General features: G+C 36.1%; 2 protein-coding genes across 5 annotated transcripts in view; one reads left to right on the forward strand and one right to left on the reverse strand.

Moving 5' to 3' along the window:
* LOC137985487 (cilia- and flagella-associated protein 65-like) overlaps positions 1–14,834 on the reverse strand; it is a 43,568-nt gene extending 28,734 nt beyond the window's left edge. The window contains exons 1-15 of one of the 2 annotated variants that reach the window (XM_068833107.1): positions 14,646–14,834; positions 14,310–14,476; positions 12,588–12,690; positions 10,556–10,591; positions 10,312–10,442; positions 9,770–9,884; positions 7,544–7,634; positions 6,849–6,994; positions 6,432–6,545; positions 5,974–6,082; positions 5,225–5,340; positions 2,889–3,038; positions 1,701–1,755; positions 1,272–1,345; positions 742–810 (exon numbers count right to left, since the gene is read on the reverse strand). In XM_068833107.1, coding sequence (XP_068689208.1) covers positions 742–810; positions 1,272–1,345; positions 1,701–1,755; positions 2,889–3,038; positions 5,225–5,340; positions 5,974–6,082; positions 6,432–6,545; positions 6,849–6,994; positions 7,544–7,634; positions 9,770–9,884; positions 10,312–10,442; positions 10,556–10,591; positions 12,588–12,690; positions 14,310–14,458 — 1,458 coding nt within the window. In that variant the 5' untranslated portion in view covers positions 14,459–14,476; positions 14,646–14,834. The remainder of the gene's footprint in view (positions 1–741; positions 811–1,271; positions 1,346–1,700; positions 1,756–2,888; positions 3,039–5,224; positions 5,341–5,973; positions 6,083–6,431; positions 6,546–6,848; positions 6,995–7,543; positions 7,635–9,769; positions 9,885–10,311; positions 10,443–10,555; positions 10,592–12,587; positions 12,691–14,309; positions 14,477–14,645) is intronic. The other variant, XM_068833109.1, reaches the window with a different exon arrangement.
* A 14-nt stretch (positions 14,835–14,848) lies between these two features.
* LOC137985489 (dual adapter for phosphotyrosine and 3-phosphotyrosine and 3-phosphoinositide-like) overlaps positions 14,849–17,500 on the forward strand; it is a 7,462-nt gene continuing 4,810 nt past the window's right edge. The window contains exons 1-4 of one of the 3 annotated variants that reach the window (XM_068833111.1): positions 15,023–15,042; positions 15,179–15,232; positions 16,027–16,146; positions 17,013–17,146. In XM_068833111.1, the coding sequence (XP_068689212.1) occupies positions 15,038–15,042; positions 15,179–15,232; positions 16,027–16,146; positions 17,013–17,146 (313 nt within the window). In that variant the 5' untranslated portion in view covers positions 15,023–15,037. Of the gene's footprint in view, positions 14,939–15,022; positions 15,043–15,178; positions 15,233–15,562; positions 15,704–16,026; positions 16,147–17,012; positions 17,147–17,500 lie in introns of those variants that run through there. The other 2 variants (XM_068833112.1, XM_068833113.1) reach the window with 2 other exon arrangements.

Here is a 17,500-nt window from a genome sequence, read left to right on the forward strand (position 1 = left end):
AGCTTTGGTCATAAGTTGTATTGACTATTGCAACTCGATATTATATGGTCTGCCAAGTATACAAATTCATAAGTTGCAATGTGTACAAAATGCAGCTGCCAGGTTACTGACCAACAAGCAGCGCTATGCGCATATCACCCCTGTAATGATAATGAAGTTCAATTTAACAACTTTTAAAGCTCTTCATGGCCTTGCACCAATCTATCTTAGCAATCTTTTAATTTCTAAACACTCTAATTATAATTTAAGATCAAATAGTAATAATACTCTTGCCCGGCCCACAGTAGAATCGGCCAAGACCAGTGGAGATAGAGCCTTTTCAGTTGCTGCTCCAGTTTTAAGGAATGCCTTGCCACCAGGCCTTAGGGATATTAATAACATTATTATATTTAAGAGAGAACTCAAAACATATCTTTTTAGGCAAGCTTATTTTAATGTTTAGATCTTGTATTTTTGTATGAAGTTTTGTAAATAATTTAGTCAATATCATTCTTTATGTTTACATTGTAAACATTAATCTATTATTTTATCTATTTGTAATTATAATATATAATTAACACTATAAATGTAGTTTTATATTTTTAGCACGGTTCATGTAATACTTGTAAAGCGCATTACATCATATATCTTAATGAAGTTTGCACTGTATAAGTAATAAAATTATTATTATTATTATTATTATTTATCCTGCATAGTAAAAACTGTGAATGGATAATCAAGACGCAGGGTAATTTAACAAACCTCTGGAAACATCAATGTACCATCCTCATCAAGCTGCAGTTTACATGTGTCCAGGTATTCATTCAGTTGCTAGTTATTATTGTAAAAAAACAAAACAAAATTATAACACTTTTCTACTTAGTTACATAATAGTATTATTTAGTTTTATGTTGTATATTAATTTAATTTCAGGGGTTTCAATAACTATTGAAGTAGGTGCCTGGGCTAATAAATGTACACGTAAGAAGTGGTCATTATGGTCTTTTTGGGTTGAGTGGAAATCAAGGCAGAGTAGCTGCCGGTGAGAGGCAAATTTCTGACAAACAAACACTGGTAACTGCTAGCTTGTGACCAGCTTCTGATGAAACCCCTGAACTTTCATATTTACATTACTCATAGACAATAATTATTATCATCGATGCAATCAGTAAAAGCATGTATTCTAAGATAAAATTATATGGTTCTCAAGATCATTAATAACTCATAAGCAATTGACAGATACATGCGAGGAAAAAATAGATGATTAGCTATCAATTATTGCAGGTAAATACCTCAGGAGGGATCTTTGATAACCCACGTCTGACATGAACTTGATAACAATCAAGGTGCTTCTTCCGTAGGACAGCTAATAAAAAGTGCAAAGTGCAGCATGATGTTAAATAAAAATTATAATTCAGCAATACTTTATCGTGCAAACTCACTGTACATGCATGTATACATGTATGTACCAAGTTAAGATGTTCTATAGAAGTTTGGAATGTGCAAGATCAATTTGAGAGTTGCTCAAAGTGCCATATACTCTAGACTCTTGAGGTTTCTTCAAACTTTGAGCAGTTCTTGAGCACAGCACAGATGCATCACAAGATGCCATATCAATATGGTACCATGAACACAGTTACAATGTACTTGATTTGTTAGGCTTTTCTGTTAAACATCACAAAAGAACTCAAAATTGCGCGCGGAACTGAAAAAAAAACTACCTGGCTTCACTTGTTCTGTGTGGCAAGTTCCAAACAAGTCAATAAAAAGAGGATCCTGCAAACAATCATCACAAAATAATCCTAAACCATTATCCCTTGTAGGGGTTCCCCAGTGACAAGTAAAATTAGGGAACTTAAGCAATGATTATGACAACAGCAACAAGAAAGTCAACAATTTGCATATCTAGAGGGTAAAAACATGCGTTTTTCACTTTTTCTTTGTCGTAATCTGCAAAACAACAAAGTGAAATTGCCAAATTTGAGGTTTTATGAAGAACATCAGCACTTTAGGATAAATTTTCATTTTCTCCCTGAAACAAAACGCTGTTCCAGCCAGTGTCATTTTTGAGAAACTACCACACCATGACCACACCCTATTAAAAAGATTGAAATAGTCACAAAGTGATAACAATGATGCGGATGACGTTCTCATTGCCATCGCCTTCGTCATTGCTTAAGTTTCCTAATGTCTGGCAACAGACAGGGTACTCTCTATACAGTCTGTAAGTGTGTTTATTGGCAGAGAAATGGTCACAGGATCACTGTTACAATAGTTTTAACGATTTAGGTCAAAACTGGTTAAAACTTGTAATTTAGTTCTTCGCTCACACATAAAACACCAAAATACCCCAAGAAAAAGATGTCATTTAATTAAATTAAAGTTACGTAAAGCTATGATCCTCACAGTTATGAAGTTCAACGCAATTTTAACAATTAGGTAGAAAAGCCTGAAAAATTCAGGATTGGGGTTTGAAATTGCGTTGATAACTTGGTTTTGAAATTGTGTTGATAACTGCGAGGAACATAGCTTTACTTGAAAGTTATTTAAATTTAAGGCTGATGGTTGATCCTCATATTATTGGCCAAGTGCCCAAACTTCTGTAACTAGCATTACAAATTTTTTCAAGCAATTCAATCTATATCCGTCCTCCTCATCCAATGGGAAAATGTATTTCCAGAGCACTAATAATGGTCACTCACAGCTCATTGGAAGACCATTATGTTATTTGTGCTGAGGGTAATATTGTGATTTGGGATTCAATTACAATAAAGAGATATGTTTGTATGTAATCAAACAAGGTTGAGATCATGTTAGCCTTAATCTCATTTTTACTTCATCACATGTACAGGCAGCAAGTTGGACAATAATTATTGTGTGGCTGCCAAGTAGAATGATAGCAATGTTACCTGGTTTTGGATGAGACAAGTTAATCTCCTGTAGTAATTAATAGGTTTCATTGGAGAGAAACGCAAAACAACAGTCTGAGAGCCTTTGCCAGGCAGTAAACCACATGTTGTGTCCAACTTGAATACACTCTGACTGCAATCTATCATAAACTAGAAAAAAATAAAACAGACAAGCTTCAAAGAATACATCACTTAATTACTTTCATTTTTTCTACTTTTATTATTTTATTTTTTTCAATATAAATGGGATCCTAATCCTTACAGTCACCCTAGAGATGTTATCAATAAAAAGAAAAGTGAAGTGAAATTGAGTAATATTAACCCATAACAATACAAGGCCACCTACAAACTTAAGTCTCATTCCTTAATATTATGAACACAAAATTCTGCATGCTACATGGATAAAAGAAGTTGATGCAACCCTTGTATTTTTTTAACATAAAAATTATAAATTATCTAGATACGCAGACTTCAACTACGTCAAAAACATTATAAATTATAAATTTAAATTTCGATAGCGCATTTTCCTAACACCGAAATGCACTTTAAAGTGTCAAATAAATTATAATCTATACACTAAAACTACAAATATAGCAATATAAAAAACCTAAAAATCGAAAAAGTCAAAAGTCTAAAAGTCCAAAAAAATCGAAAAAGTCAAGAATCTAAAAATGTGCTTGCCGAAAAAGATAGGTCTTAAGCTTAGATTTAAAAATAGGGATAGATGCGCTGCTTTTAATCTCAAATGGAAGGGAATTCCAGAGGCACGGCGCACACTCTGAGAAAGCCCTCAAGCCAATTGATTTGAGCTTGTGCATTGGCTGCTCCAGCAGAAGTTGGTCAGCAGACCTAAGAGCTCGTCTAGGAACATAAGGACTGATGAGCTCAGTCAGGTACGTTGGAGTCACACCATAGACCTTATTCATAAATGACTGTCAATTTATAATTCTTTTGTTGAAGTGAAAATTAGTCTACCAAGCCTCGATACCATACAGTGAATTGAAAAGAATTCTTGCTCTAAAATGAGGCTTGGTAGGCTAATTTGCACGGGGACAAAAGAATTATAAATGTGACTGCCATTTATGAATAAGGTCTATGGAGTTCCTTAAAGGTGTACAATAAGATCTTAAAAACAATACGCTGATGGACGGGGAGCCATTGTAGCACAATAAGTAGTGGTGTGACATGATCAAACCTTCGCTTTCAAGCGATAACTTTGGCCGCTGTGTTCATGACATATTATAGTCTCTTTGAATAAGATATTCAGGTAGGCCATAGAGAAGCGCATTACAATACTCTAAGTGAGGCATTACTAATGCATGCACGAGTGTTTTGGTACACTGTAGAGTCAATGCTAAGGCATGGGCGTGTGAGACTAATGTTCATGATGTGAAGAAAAGCAGACGTGCATAGTTCAATGACGTGTTGCCCAAAACTCATGGTATCGTCAAAGACGGCACCAATGTTCCGTGCCCTAGGTGTGGGCTCCACAGTAGCACCACCCTATCTAATGGTGGCTAAGGGTGATGTTTAGCATGCAGAACCAGGAGCTCAGTCTTATCATTGTTTAACTGGAGTTTATTCTTGAAAGAGCATCCATTTGTTCAGCTCACGCAAACAAATTTCAACCCTAGTGCATGCAAACACAACGTCCTCCAATTGAGTGGTCTTCACGCTAAGGTACAGTTGAGTGTCGTCCGCATACATGTGAAACCCAACACCATGGCGATGCAGGATAGCTCCAAGAGGGGAGGTATAGACCAAGTATAGGATTGGGCCCAACACAAACCCCTGGGGGAGACCTCACGTCAGTTGACGATCAGAAGAACAGGTATCTCTGATTTGGATGTACTGTGAGCGACTGGACAGGTAAGACTCCAACCAAGTGTAGGCAGAGCCCTGCACACAAACGCACTGGGAGAGACGCAATACACCAATTTCAATATATTAAAAGTCAGTCTTAGAAAAAAGCCATTACCTTGAGGCTCTGAGGAAAAAGCTCATACAAATCCTTATTTTTTTGCCAGAGCCTCAAAATCATGTTTCTTGTCTTTAAGCTACCGGTAAATTTTAATATGACTAAAGTGGTCTATTGGCCAATGATCTAAAATGGTGATCAAAAGTCCAAGCAAAACAGAGAAGATTTTCCTGTGGTGATAAAAGTAATAAATGTCTTAAAACAAGAAAATAAAACAGTGTTAGGTTTATCTGAACAGATCATTCTTGAGGGATTTTTCACTGTACAAGCATTTACAGCTGTGTATCCATCAGGTGTTATTCACAAATGATATAAGGTGCAGTACCATTTGCTACACTTCCTTAATGTTTAAGTTTACCTGAAAGGTAGCAGGCACTTCACTATTGTTTAAAATCTTGAAGCTCTTGGCCACAAATTTACCAGATTCAACAGCTCCCATGTCCAGATACTGGTCATCAATTACTACGTCTGGCCCTAAAGAGAAGACAAATATACCGGTACTAAATAATCATTCAATCACCAATATGACCAAGTTTCTGATTCATTTTAGGTCAGTTTTGAATGCATTTCTAGACAGATTAGGGGGTTGCCAGTTGCTCCTTCAGGCTACTTAGAATACCTTTCCTGCATTTTGGAGCAAGAATCTTTTGCTTTTTCAAGAACAAACCTGGTTCAATCCAAGCTTCATGATCTATGACACATAATTCTAGTGTTCTATGTAAAATCTGGTGTAATGTCTCAAAGTAGGTAGCAATTTCAAGTGAGACTACCACAAGTTATTAAAAACAAAAACTGGCCAATTCACAGGTCCTATCATACACATGACTAAAGTAAATTGTTTTAATTGCAGTAATTTAAACAAAAAATGTTTAATGATCTCAAAGCAAAAAAGATGGAATGCCATATTGGTCACATTGAGCTTAAGATAACAGTTGTGTTACATTAATTTGCAGATACATCAGGACTCTTCATGCTCTTAAGGTTTAAATGCCATTTATATTTTTGCTAATAATTGTCTAGCAGTTCCCGCCCTGCTCCATCATCCCTTTGCTTTCCATATTTATCAGACTGCTAAGGAGCAAAAATGAAATATTCCAAACAACTTACCTTTGCCAATTCCGATACACTTAATCACAGAGCAGTTAGTCGCTCCAAGAGCTATAACCTCGAGGTAGTCCACAAATTGATGACTATGGTTTTGGGGAGAGAACAGCACCTGCATCAAAAGAACACAAACACACTGTACTATTCGCTGTGTTAAAATACAATTTAAGGGATCAGTCATGTTTACTTGATGTGTTGGATTCAACTGTTTCATGTTTATTGCAGTCCACTTTCTACTTGTACATACATGTACAAATAAGCCAACTCAACGAGCTTACATTAAATGCAAGCTTGCAAGAAATAAATAATATACATGGATGATTTACATGACTGTATAGATCACAAGCATTCGCCATTACGCATGATATGACAAAAACAAGCACAAGAGAAATGATCAAGAGGGATTCAGTCTTGCAATAAAGGTTTGTTACGAAGAAAATTGAGCACATGAGCAGGCATACCTTGAGTTTTATGGTGCTTTCTGCTGGAACTACTCCATGATAATGCGAGCATGAGAACACTGTATCTATGTTAGCAGTAGATGAAGGCTGCAGCACTTGGAATGGTGCATTTACCTGGTCAAAAAATACTTTCATTAAAACCTTGGGGAACATTACATAATACCTCCATGAGAGGATTTACTGTACTCAGTAAATTTCATAAAAAGGAAGAGGGCATTAAACATCCTATGTTAAAGTTGCACTTGCATGAGCAAGTTTTTCTTTTCCTGGAAAAAAAAGTCATGACTGATAACTCAATTCATTGTTCACATGCACATGTTAAAATTAAGGTTCCAAATTTTTTATGGCTTTGCAAAAGCCTAAATAACAGAGCACTAGTTCATAATGTTTATAACAAATATTACCGGTATTACTTACTGGTGAAAAGTTATGGAGCTCAATCCACCTGCTAGCTGTGCTTTGAACAGGTACTTCTCCAAAGTCCAATAATGCTTCCCTGGAGTTTGTCTGCACCAGGGGCTTCTTTTCTCCCACTACACTGGCAACTAGGTGAGGAAATTTCCCTAAAAGACACAGATCAACAACATATTTTAATATCTTAGTGTTCCAATCAGGAGCTAATTAAACCATTTTCTAAATTAGGCAAATCTAATTAATGTCAAGCCAATGTGGCATGCAGCCTTTTTACACCAGATGGGTGTGCCTTTATTTTGGAGGGCACCCCAGAAATCCAACAGGGCTTGCTTTTAGCTTATATGTGCATCGCCATGCAATCTTTGCTCATCTTTGCTTGCCATTTCTGAGGCTACTTGGGTCCACAGAAACATAAATTATATGTTAGGTACCGTTAGGGGCGGGGTGGGGCGGGGGCATTTTCTAAGGCAATAGAGGGGGCGCTTATTTCATTTATGACAATTTTTAGCCTCAAAATGCCCTATCTTTATTTCTAGTTAACCCACAAATTCAAAAAATGTTGCCTGTCAGTTGAAGGTGGGCCTTTGATGTTAAGTTGTCTTCAATTAAACATACAAAAATTTTCCAGGAAACCATGCTTCAAACAATTTGGTCTTTAATAATTGATAAAGATTACTGACATCGGAAGACATTTCTACCTATTCCTTCGATATTCACATGCTTTGTGAATGGAATCAGCTCCCCAGCACTGTATGAGCAGACTGCAGTACCTTCATAAACCAGGGCAGCCTGTTGAGAAATGAATAAAATCATTTGTATATTAATCTTGAAATCAAATTTGCACATAGACAAGGATGAAACTTTATTTACTAATGGTACATTTAAAGGTTCATCTTTGTCCATGTACAAATTTGTACAGGACCAAGCAAAGAAAATTAAAAAAAATATAAATTATATATCTCATTAATAAAAGTGTATCCAAGGTTTACATTTTGTTTGACATTACTCACCCAAGAACAAGTCTGGAGATTCCTTGAATTTTTCCATTCCACAACAGATCGAGAATGATGTGGATCACAATCATGATAATAATAATTTAAAATTAACAAAGCCTAAAATCTTTTCAAATGTTGGCTCAAGTTTACTTCCCAGAGGTGCATCCAAGTATCCTGGCTTATGACTTTCCAAATCCCTCATTTGGATTCACTACCTCTATCAAAGCTACAATTATATTATAGGAGATTGCCTTGTGGGAGCCATCAAACTTCTTCTTTACTTTCCAATAGACCTTATTCACAATGGCCACCATATTGGATTTGCTATTATCATGCAAATTAGCTACACACTTCTGAGGGGGCAAACAACACAACTTCGAGAGGTTATAACGAACATCTTAGCCACACAGATGATTTGTTTCGCGTTCATTGAATGTTTATCACCTAAGTAGTAAAATAGAATAATAACACAAGTTGGTTGGACGTTTTTTTAGTGAAAAATGAGTAGCTAACAAAGTAGAAAGTCAAACTGTCAAAGGCAATCAAAAGATATAAAATTATTATAAAAGGTACTTAAGTCTAAATACTAAAATGGACTTTAAGCAATGTTATTTCAATATTTCGACAAGCTGATTTTCTGCAATTTGCCTTTTTTCCAATGTTTGCCCCCCAGCATAACACATGGCTAATTTGCATGACAATGTGAAAACTAACATGGCAGCTACCGTATTTACCCGTGTATAAGTCGACCTTTTATGGCCTCAAAAGAAGCTCCAAAAATCGCCCTCGACTTATACATGGGTCAAAGATTTCCAGCCAAGTTCCAGCTAAATAATGTATTCAAAATTAACATCATAATTTGGTCTTTGGGCATAACGAACGCAGTGAACGAAAGACTTCAAAATGTATGTAATTAAGCAATTCCAGTTGAAATGAAAAAGGATTTGTTTTACTTTAATGTTGAAGATACTCACAAGCACAAATATGAAATAGACACTGGAAATTTTCCTTTTCCAAAGGTGGAAAGCTCTAAAAAACATTCTTGTTTCTTCAAATAAAACGCGATCCTTCAACAGCTTAGTAACCTGGCGCAATACCTCGTGTTTGCGTGCAAGCATGATCTTCACTCGTGTTGCCTGAAAATCCTGGTTGGTAATGATTGTTTTTTATTCTTTATACAAACCTGGATGATTCAAATGCTTTTGCAAACTTTGTATTGTTTGGTTTATGAGTTTTGTTTCGTTTGCCATGTGAGAAATTATAAGTCAAGCACCAATTAAACCTTGCACATTTCGCATCGTTTTTGAAGTTATTTTCAAAGATTGACTCCTGCTTCTGTGATGCTGTGCTTATCCTCTAAAGCCCGTTATCCTTGAACAACGAAACAGGTTAGTTTGCGGTTTACATGTTCGATTTTCTGAGAACTTTTTCGAAATTCAAGGACAAAATGCCCGCACATACAACAACCGCTAAACCACAAAACTATTAAAGGCTTGAGGCCCTTAATTTTTTGTGAATCCACAGTTCCAGAAATCAAAGAATGCAAGATTAGTATCCCATGAACATTTAGCAAAGAAATTAAGAAATTACTGTTTTTGCCATCAAAAATGGGGGGTCGACTTATACATGGGATCGACTTATACACGGGTAAATACGGTATGTCGTGAATAAGGCCTATTAATTAAGTTTACTGTAAACTCACAGCAACACTCTATTTTAAATTTTTAATAATTAAACCATCGACTCCTAAGGAAACCTGGGAATGTTCCCAGTTGACAAGTAAAAAAATTAATTATCTTATGCAGGCATTAGACAAAGTAAAATCAGTTAAATTTCACTCCCAGGAGTCAATGGGTTAACCTCTTGATTTATGTGTGGTCAGTTCAAGCTGACCAGTAAGACTTTATACTTATTTACTAGCCTTTATACCTTGGGGCAGAAGATGGCTTTGACACTGCACGAAGTCCTTGGAGCCATCGTCCCACTTTCAGGTATGATGGAAAACGGTTCAAATGCCTTCCATTGGAATTTGGTCACAAGTTCACTGAAAAAAGAAGAGAGGACAATAAATTACTACGATCTATGCATTGCATAAAGAAATTTAGCAACACAGTTTGAATGAAAACAAGGCCTTCACTCCAACCTTGCCTAATTATTTAATGAATAAATCTACATGAATGGAAACTTAGGCTTGCCCAAGAATATTATGAAAGCAGGCGCCAGGCTCCATCTTCTTAAAATACAACTCATAAAAAATATTTTTTAAAATGTTTTTTATTACTATATAAGTAATGTTTTTCCCCCTTTTTAATAAATGGTTAACTCCCTTGTCTGATAATTTTGCATGTCTAAATTTGCATTTAAATTTATGTATATCTGAATGGACATACAGCAAACTAGTATGGTGTAGTAAATGGAAAAACAGCAACTATATATGAAACGGCCAATTTATTAGAAGTAGTTACATGTACCTGGTGTTTCTAATTTGAAATAAAACTTCAATGCAGTCCTTCACTGCACACATCCCAAACTTCAAATAATCTGGTACAGCTACATCTGCTTTTGGTAAAACAGCTCTCATGGGAACCGAAAAAATGCCCTCCTAGAGGAATGAACCAATAATATTATTAGTCGTTAGATGCACTGTAGAAAACACTCCGACTTGGAAAAACAAAGAAACAAAATAAAAAATGTTCAACATAAAGAGGAACTTACGTTTGTTTCAAATTCAATACAGTCTTCATATTGTCCCTACAAAGTGAAGAAATAAAAAAAATGATGATTCCTATTATTCAGGTACTTGAAACAAATATCCAAGCAGAGTTATTAAGGCATTGCACAGAGTTTGCAGCTGAGTAAGTAGTCACAAAGACCATGTTTATTTACTGTTTTACCAGTTTGGTACCCCTAATTCACAACAAGTAAAATCCTGTTGTACTGTTAGAGTAAACTATAAAAATTGTTGGTTTTGGGTCTACTCTGCTCCAAGAGGTTTTTCTCCGGTTTTCCCGTCTCCTCAAAAGCCAATGTTTGATTTAAAGTGCCCTTGTGACCAAAAAATCAATTCTTATTCTTCTTTAGATTTCAAAACTATGTTAACTAAATACTAAGCAACCAAAGTTTTCAGCCTTGATATCAAAAAGACACCTGTTTATTTTAACTGGAGTTTTCTTCCCCATTATTAAGTTCTTGAGAGAGCTGGATTGAGAAGAAAATGACGTCAAAGGCTCACTAATTAAGAATGCAATTTGTGTGTATGCTACAGAATTAATATGCAGCACAGGAATTTTGAGCTTTGAGACTTGTAAACTCGCTTTTTGCATATTTAACAAGCAGCATTCACACACTGAATTTTAAAGCTAGTGGGCCTATGACGTCACTTTTCCCTGGATCCAACCCTCTGAGGTCCAGTCGGTCAGTTTTGAATGTGAGTAATGGTGTCACCAAGAAATCCAACACTTCACTCAAAGTTAAGTAAATGGTGGTAATACGTGCAACAAACGATCTCAATTTGCAACGCAACATTGTTGCGCGAGTTGCCCGAAAAATCTTCCCCGTATTACTGGATATTAAGTCTCTTGAGAGCTAATGGGATGAACATGTTTCCTTTGTTGCGTAACTAATTCCGCAAATTAACGCACATGAATTTAACTGCCTTTGCGTGTGTAAAATGAGTATATGGACGTTCTAAATTTGAGAATCACATTGCGACCCAGTCTCTGTGCGCTACCAGGAGGTAACGCAAAGAAAGCCCTTAGCAATATTGAACACGTATGTTTACAAGTTGAAGAGTCGTTTATTTGTGGAATTTGCTCAGTCGTTTGCTTAGCTGCCGTACGTTCTCTCTAACCATATCGCTTTTTTCATCGCTTAATCTCCAGCTGGGATCAAATTTACAAAAAAGTGTTGATGAATCACCTTGTGATAAGTAAGGTGCCCGCTTGGGCCACTCGTTCAGAAATTTGGTTGACTGGGCTTGCTAATGAGGTGTCCCAGGCAACTGGGAGACCGTTAGGCAGCAACCTTGATTATACTTTTTATGCACAATATTAGATGCAAAATATTCACAGTCATGCCAAACCACCGGGCATGGCAAAGAATCAGGAGGAGGAATTTCAAGAGTATGACACAAAAAGAGGACACAGGAAAACATATGGTATAGGAAAGGCTGGTTTGTCTATTGCCAACTTCAGAGGGACAAAATAGAGGAATTTAGAACATAAAGTGCCTTAAAGTGGTACGTAATATGATAAAAAAATCACTTCCTTTTTTTCTTCAAATTTTGATTTTGTGTTTGCTTAACACTTGTCTGGCAAAAGTTTGAGCTTTGATTTTTATCCAAAAGCTGTTTACTTTGAGTGCAAGTTTTGAATTTCACAGTCCACCATAACTCACATTCAAAACTGATCGATTGGACCTCAGAGGGTTGGATCTAGGGAAAAGTGATGTCATTTACTCAATACCTTAAAATTTCAGTGTGTAAACACAGTTTGTTATGATTGGAAAACACAAGTCTAAAAATCTGAAAGCCTGAAAATACTGTGCTGCATGTTAATTCACATACACATGCATTGTATTTTTGGAGTATTGAGTCTTTGATGTTATTTTCTCCTTGATCAAGATCTCTCAAGATTTTAAAGTTAGTAATAGCGGACCATTCGAAAAATTCTTTTTTGTACCACTTTAACAACTCCACCAAATGTTGCAAAACAGATTAAGCTGACAATGAAAACTGAGGTTTTCCTACCTTTTCTAGAGGTCTGAATGTGACAGGCAGAGTGAAACTTGTGCCAGAACTCAGTACAATTGGTTTAGGATAAAGTGTTGTGAAAAATCTACTTGAAGGTGACCTGCAAAAGTCAGAAAGCACAAACTTTCAATTATCAGTGTTTTGCAAAAGTCATCTTGGGGTAACCCTGATGAGGTCACATTGAAAGATTTTTTGAGAGCAAGTGTTCAGCAATGCACCTTATTTACAAGCAAATTTGGTAATGATCACAGTAGTGACAGTCTGTGAGAATTGACCTTGGGGACAACTTTATTACCGGTAAATTTGTCTTGCCAGCAGGAATAGTTTCTTTATAGACCTTATTCATAAATGGTAGGGGAGTCAGGATGACTTAGTGGTTATCAACTGTGCCTTCCACCTCTGCGACCTGGGTTCAACTCTCGACCCCAATATCGTATATGGGCTGAGTTTCAGTCGATCTCAACCTGACTCCGAGGGTTTTTTTCTGGGTACTTCGTTTTTCCTCACTCAGCAAAATCGACTCATTGCCTATTCCATCAGGCTGTGGAGTTGTGCTCCAAGGTCATACATGGGGCGTGTTCAGAGGACGAGCGCCTAGCCGGCAGCACAGCTCCTTCGGTCCGATCTCATTGAGCTGTGCCCTTAGCAATTCAGTCGCCAACAGCGAATAAGGGTGTTCAGTAGCAGGTCATGTATAACGTATCATTATTATTATTATTATTATTATTATTATTATCATCATAAATGGCACCTGTTTTATTCTTCCTTTGGTAATGTACAAATTGGCCTACCAAGCCTCATTTTAGAGCAAGAATTATCTTCAGTTCACTGTATGGTATCGAGACTTGGTAGGCTAATTTACACATTTTAGCAAAATAATAAATTGACTGCCATTTAGGAATAAGGTCGATTTATTTTTGCCTTAATGCTTAAAGGTCATAAGTGGACTGTAAAGCCACGGGCAATGCCTTTTGTTTTATTTTGTTGGGCTATGCCTTTGCTGTAATTCACTTGACAAGAAGACCTGAGCAATAATGATATTTCTTGTTTAGTGAGTGACAAACAGTGAAGTCACATTTCTTTTGATATTAAAATTTGCCAACTACGGGACAAAAGAAGTTATTGTTTCAACAGACAATTAGCTTCTGGTTGGCATATTAATAACAATGGGTGACATAACAAGAAATATTGCTATAATTTGCCAGCACTGAAAAAATTGCAAGGCCACACAGTCAAGCAAAGTAAAGTTGCAGGCAAATAAAGCAAAGGCTAAATTTTAATTTTAGGGGCAGTCGTGGCTCAGTTGGCTAGAGCGCAGCTTTCGGAGCGAGAGGTCCCTGGTTCAATCCTCAGTGACTTAAACGTCTGTTTTGACTTTTCTCCAATCCTTGTAGCTATAGCTTTAAATATCCATAAAACGGAGCACTGACAGAGGGAGAGGGGTAAAGGGCGCACCGTTGTCTACCATTGATACCAGCCTCGTAGCTGAAGGAACTACTGACGTTAAATAAAGTGACTTTACCTTTACCTTTAGAGAAATTGGTAATTTGAAGGGACTCTATTCCATACCCCTCTAATTATCACTTAACAGATAACATGGACTGGAATCAGTTATGTTACCAACTTGAAGTTAAAAGAATGCATACATTTTTTGCCACAATATATTTTTTCCTAATATTATGCCATTCATTTTCAACCAATGATTGGACGAGTCCCTACTTATATTGCAGTTTCTGAGTCTTGATTTGTACATTCTTCAGCACAATTTGCTGGGTGTATTCTCCGCCAGGTTCCCAGCCTTGCCATGTCACGCTGTCAGACACCTCTATGCCAAAGTGATTAACACAACGCTCTGTCTGAACGGGCATGGTAGAATTCGACTCAACCTGCAACAAAAATAATTCTTTTAGACATATAATTTAAGGGTGAAAACTACATTTTTGCAAGGTTTTCGTCGACCATTTAATTTTGTTCAGTTTTGGTTAGTCCTTCAAGATTTTCATATAAAATCAATCTCCTTTTTCTCATGTCATGGGCATCAATCAAGACACTCACCGGCTGTAATAGGAAACTTTAGGTTCTTCTATTTGCAGACTTCATTTACTTTGTCTTGTTCTCTACCCGGATAAAGAAATTAGCGAGTAATATGGGTTTCTGGTAATATATAAAGCGCTCTGAGAACGTGCTATTCTTCAAAACAAAGATGGCGCTCAAACAGTCTCCCTAGTTACCTTTCGTTGCCATATTTGGATTACTCGATCCAGGCTTTTTTCTTCGCTTACCGGGAAATACGCATTTATTTATAAAGACATGGAAAAATGTCAACTGAGGAGAATTGAGGATATCCCGTAAGTTTGCGTGTTATCCGGTTGGTTTCGTACATCTTGGACTCCAAAAGGACATGGAATTTGCTCTTTTTAATCTTAACGGAGTAACTTATCTCAGAGATGCTGTATTTGGTCTCAATTCGATTACTTTCGTATTGTCTGTTCTTGCAGCCCGATATTTCAAGATCAGCATGCGCATATTATACTAAATGCCATTTAATTTAAGAATTTTTTAGGTATTCGTGTGATTTTTCCTGTTAGACTTAAAGACATTAACAATCCTCCACTAATCAGAATTTTTTGGCCAGCGCAAAGGTATTAATCCGGGAAGTGCATAAGCTTTTAATATGTATTGACTTTTGTGCCATTGATTTATCTCAACTAAATAGCCAATCGCTTTTTTTCGTTTTGCTCTCGTTCAAGAAAATGTTTTCCCTCTTCAAGACAACAAAAGAATGCCTAAAGGCAATATTTTATTAACCTTATTTATTTGTATATAATATAAGAGGTTATTACATCACGTTATTACATCACGTTTGCCTTGTCTCTAGCATTTAAAGTAGCTTTATTGCACAAAGAAACTGAAGAAATCTGGAGTCTTTGACTTTCACATGATTTCCTTCAACTTGATGGCTGCAAGCTATACCCAAGCAACAAATCTTCTGCTTAAAGACACTCAAGGGGCTTTTGTAGAAAAATTCTGAGGGCATCTTGCTTCTCACGGCACAATAATTTTATACAATTGAGCAAACTTTTGCAATGAAACAGTAATTCATGCAGAGATAGGTCCGTATGCACCTTCATGAGTAAACAGTAGTCACATTTTTGTTGTAAAAATTATCAAAATCATTCCTCATAGCTGACAATTATCAAAATATCACTGTTTGTCTCACAATAATGTCTCTTGTGATGTGGATTGCAATGTTTCAGCTACTGCTGTCTTCCTTGGACAAAAATGTTTACATAATGCATGTTTGAGAAATTCGTTAATTCCCTATAGCAAATATCGTATCTCTTTTGAATATACAATATAATATGCTGTTTTAACAATGTACCATTTTCACTTGCATTCACTTGCAAGCAACTATAACTTTTCTTGAATGTCTTAGTTGGTTCCACAACCTAAGCAGAAACAGTGCAGAGGTAATGCTGTTGGCTTATGGAAGGCAAGGAAGTTACCTTATCAGGCCAAGTAAAACGAATGAAGGACATTACACTGTGTCAGTTAGGTAATTATTTATCCATACAACTTTTTTTTGCTGTAGATGAAACCTTCTTTATCAAAGGCAAGCTGTACGGCCTTTCAAACATGTGTCATTTACCAAGTTATTCACCATTTAATTAATGCGTATAGTTTGATGTCTAAGATTTCTATCATCATTCATAATTTCATCATTTTATTAATTTAAGATACAGATTACAATGATAATCCTGCACAACACGCAGTTAGTAGAGCTAATCGAGGAAGGTTGCGCTTTTAGATCAGATGTCATTATCAGTAACTTAAAGAGTTAATTAAACAAAACAAAAGAAATAAAAGAAAAGATATACATATACATATTACATAAAGGTACAGGTTAGTTAATTAAATTTACATATTTTGCCATCTTTAAGAGGAGTATGGGTGCCTCAACACAAGTGTCCTTGGCATGAAAAATAGTGAAACCTCGTAAGCGTACCATATAGCTTAACCTGTAAAGATTATAATAGATAACTTACATGCCAAACTGTGCAGGGTTTAATATTTTGACCAAATATTTTGAAATTCTTCAGCTAACTAAGGTCATGAGAGTTAATGGACTAATATGAATTTGTGTCCTGAAAAGTAACTTGAATACAGTTATACTGTTAAATGTTTCACCCTCTTGCTGGTATGTTGAGCTTTGTATCTGAGGTCTGTTAGATCATAAAAGATATTAACGGTAGACCTGGGACATGAGACAGCTTCTTTTATCCAAGGTTTGCTCTTGTAACACTGAAATTGTTTTGTGGAATGATTTTAAGCAGTCTTGATAGATTGCAGAGAATTCCCATTTATAAAGTTAATACTTACTGATGATGATGATAATAGTTGTGATGTTGGTTATTTCTGCAGAAGCCTTGATTCTGTAAAACACTTTTCATTGAGGTGTGAACATGGGAAATTTTTCTTTGGAGTTGGAGAATTTTACAACATTCAGGAACTAGTTGAGCATTTTCAGAATTATCCCATAATTGGTGGAGAAACAGGTTGGTTTTCACACTTCTAGTGTTAATCACTCACTGAAAAACGATGTCCCCATTATAACCCTTTGACGCCCAAAACGGCTAAACCGGCCAGACTGATTTTACTCATCAATGGGGAACCCCCAGGAGTCAATTGGTTAAAGAAGTTATTGCTCAACTATCTTTGTTATATTATTCCTCCTCTATTCTTTGTTATTCTTACATCTATTTTCTCCTCATACCTTTGTTAGTTTATTTTTAATATTTATGTAATATATATATATATATATATATATATATATATACATACATGTAAGTTGGGGCTACAATAGGTTGCAATAATGGGACATAAGTCCTTTTCCTTCTTTCAGTCACATC

The sequence above is a fragment of the Montipora foliosa genome, chromosome 14, assembly GCF_036669935.1.
Source record: "Montipora foliosa isolate CH-2021 chromosome 14, ASM3666993v2, whole genome shotgun sequence".
Taxonomy (NCBI): Eukaryota; Metazoa; Cnidaria; class Anthozoa; order Scleractinia; family Acroporidae; genus Montipora; species Montipora foliosa.